The sequence below is a fragment of the Bos taurus genome, chromosome 8, assembly GCF_002263795.3.
Source record: "Bos taurus isolate L1 Dominette 01449 registration number 42190680 breed Hereford chromosome 8, ARS-UCD2.0, whole genome shotgun sequence".
NCBI lineage: Eukaryota > Metazoa > Chordata > Mammalia > Artiodactyla > Bovidae > Bos > Bos taurus.
Genome location: NC_037335.1, coordinates 60286417 through 60288258, shown reverse-complemented (window position 1 = coordinate 60288258; position 1842 = coordinate 60286417). Strand labels below are relative to the sequence as shown.

General features: G+C 44.6%; 1 protein-coding gene across 1 annotated transcript; it reads left to right on the top strand.

The window, feature by feature from the left end:
* Positions 1–330: 330 nt before the first annotated feature.
* Positions 331–1287, top strand: OR13C7B (olfactory receptor family 13 subfamily C member 7B). The gene has a single exon (NM_001390144.1). The coding sequence runs from the start codon at positions 331–333 to the stop codon at positions 1285–1287; it is 957 nt and encodes a 318-aa protein (NP_001377073.1).
* Positions 1288–1842: the final 555 nt, after the last annotated feature.

Genomic DNA, 1842 nt, shown 5'->3' with positions numbered 1-1842 from the left:
CTCAGAATTCCTCTCTTACAGTCCTCATGGGGATCCATCCTTACACATCCCTTTCTTCAAGTGAGTTAACATTACTGATCAGGCTAAAATTCTATCATATATCATGGTTTAATTAGATTTCCAGGGTCTACTTTTCCTGCTCTAAATTTAATATATCCTGACTTTTAAGGTAACTTTAGTGAACAGTGAATTTCATCCTTTAGATGCAAATACTATAAGTTAGCATGTCAAAGGTCAAATTTAATTATAAGTTCTGGAAGTACATATTGATCCCCATAAATATGTGTTTCCTGTCCTCAGTTTTCCTGAGGGTAGAAGAGATAATTTAAAATGAAACTGGCCAACCAATCCACTGTGGCAGGATTCGTCTTGCTGGGGCTGTCGGATCAGCCGAAGCTGGAGAAAATGTTCTTTGTGCTCATCCTGCTCATGTACCTGGTGATCCTACTGGGCAACGGGGTCCTCATCCTGGTGACCATCCTTGACTCCTGCCTGCACACGCCCATGTACTTCTTCCTGGGGAACCTCTCCTTCCTGGACATCTGCTACACAACCTCTTCCATCCCTCTAGTCCTAGATGGCTTCCTTACTCCCCGGAAAACCATCTCTTTCTCAGCCTGTGCCATACAGATGTTCCTCTCCTTTGCCATGGGAGCCACAGAGTGTGTGCTTCTGGGCATGATGGCATTTGATCGCTACGTGGCCATCTGCAACCCCCTGAGATACCCTGTGGTCATGAGAAAGGCTGTCTATGTGTCCATGGCTGCCAGCTCCTGGCTGGCTGGTGGAGCTAACTCCTTGGTACAGATCTCTCTTGCAGTACAATTACCCTTCTGCGGGGACAATGTCATCAACCACTTCACCTGTGAGATCCTGGCTGTCCTGAAGTTGGCCTGTGCTGACATCTCCATCAATGTGGTCAGTATGGGGGTGGCCAATGTGATCTTCCTGGGGGTCCCAGTTCTGTTCATTCTTGTCTCCTACATCTTCATCCTTACCACCATCCTGAGGATCCCCTCTGTTGAGGGGAGGAAAAAGGCCTTCTCTACCTGCTCTGCCCACCTCACTGTGGTGGTCATCTTCTATGGGACTATTCTTTTCATGTATGGGAAGCCCAAATCTAAGGACTCCCTGGGGGCAGATAACCAGGATGTTTCAGACAAGCTCATCTCCCTCTTCTACGGGGTGCTGATTCCCATGCTCAACCCCATCATTTACAGCCTGAGAAACAAGGATGTGAAGGTCACTGTGAAGAATCTAGTGAGTCAGAAATGCTTCCCTAGGTGACAGCGGGAGAGAGCAGTGAGTGTACCTTGCAGTTCTCTGCACACAGGAGATCCCCTAGGGAATGGCCACTTGGTAAGTATAGACTGGCTCCATGACCCTCCACAACAGTATCATCACAAGACTGATCCCCAAGATGCACATATAGATAGGGCTTTTCTGAATATCTGAAAATGGAACATCAAGTCTTTAGAATGAAGAGGGGCTATGCTAAATCACCTAGAAGCAAGGATAAGTAACTATTACAATTTATTTTATTCTGAAAAAAAAATTAAAACTTTATACAAAAGTGCTTCTTTCTTTGTTCATGTGCAGACTAGCTCCAATTTGTACGTGTAATCATGCTGTTTTCTGCTCACTGTATAATGGGGAGCATGGCAGTGAGGAAAAGTCACTTCTTTTTAAAATTTATTTCTTTTTAATTGGAGGATAACTGCTTTATAATATTGTTTGTTTCTGCCCATACATCAACATGAATCAGCCACAGGTATACATAAGTCCCCTCCCCCTTAAACTTCCTTTCTGAAAAGTCATTGATTAACTGGTGTCCAAACCAAA

Coding starts and splice junctions, on each gene's coding strand:
- OR13C7B (NM_001390144.1), top strand. CDS start 331: ATGAAACTGGCCAACCAATCCACTGTGGCAGGATTCGTCTTGCTGGGG.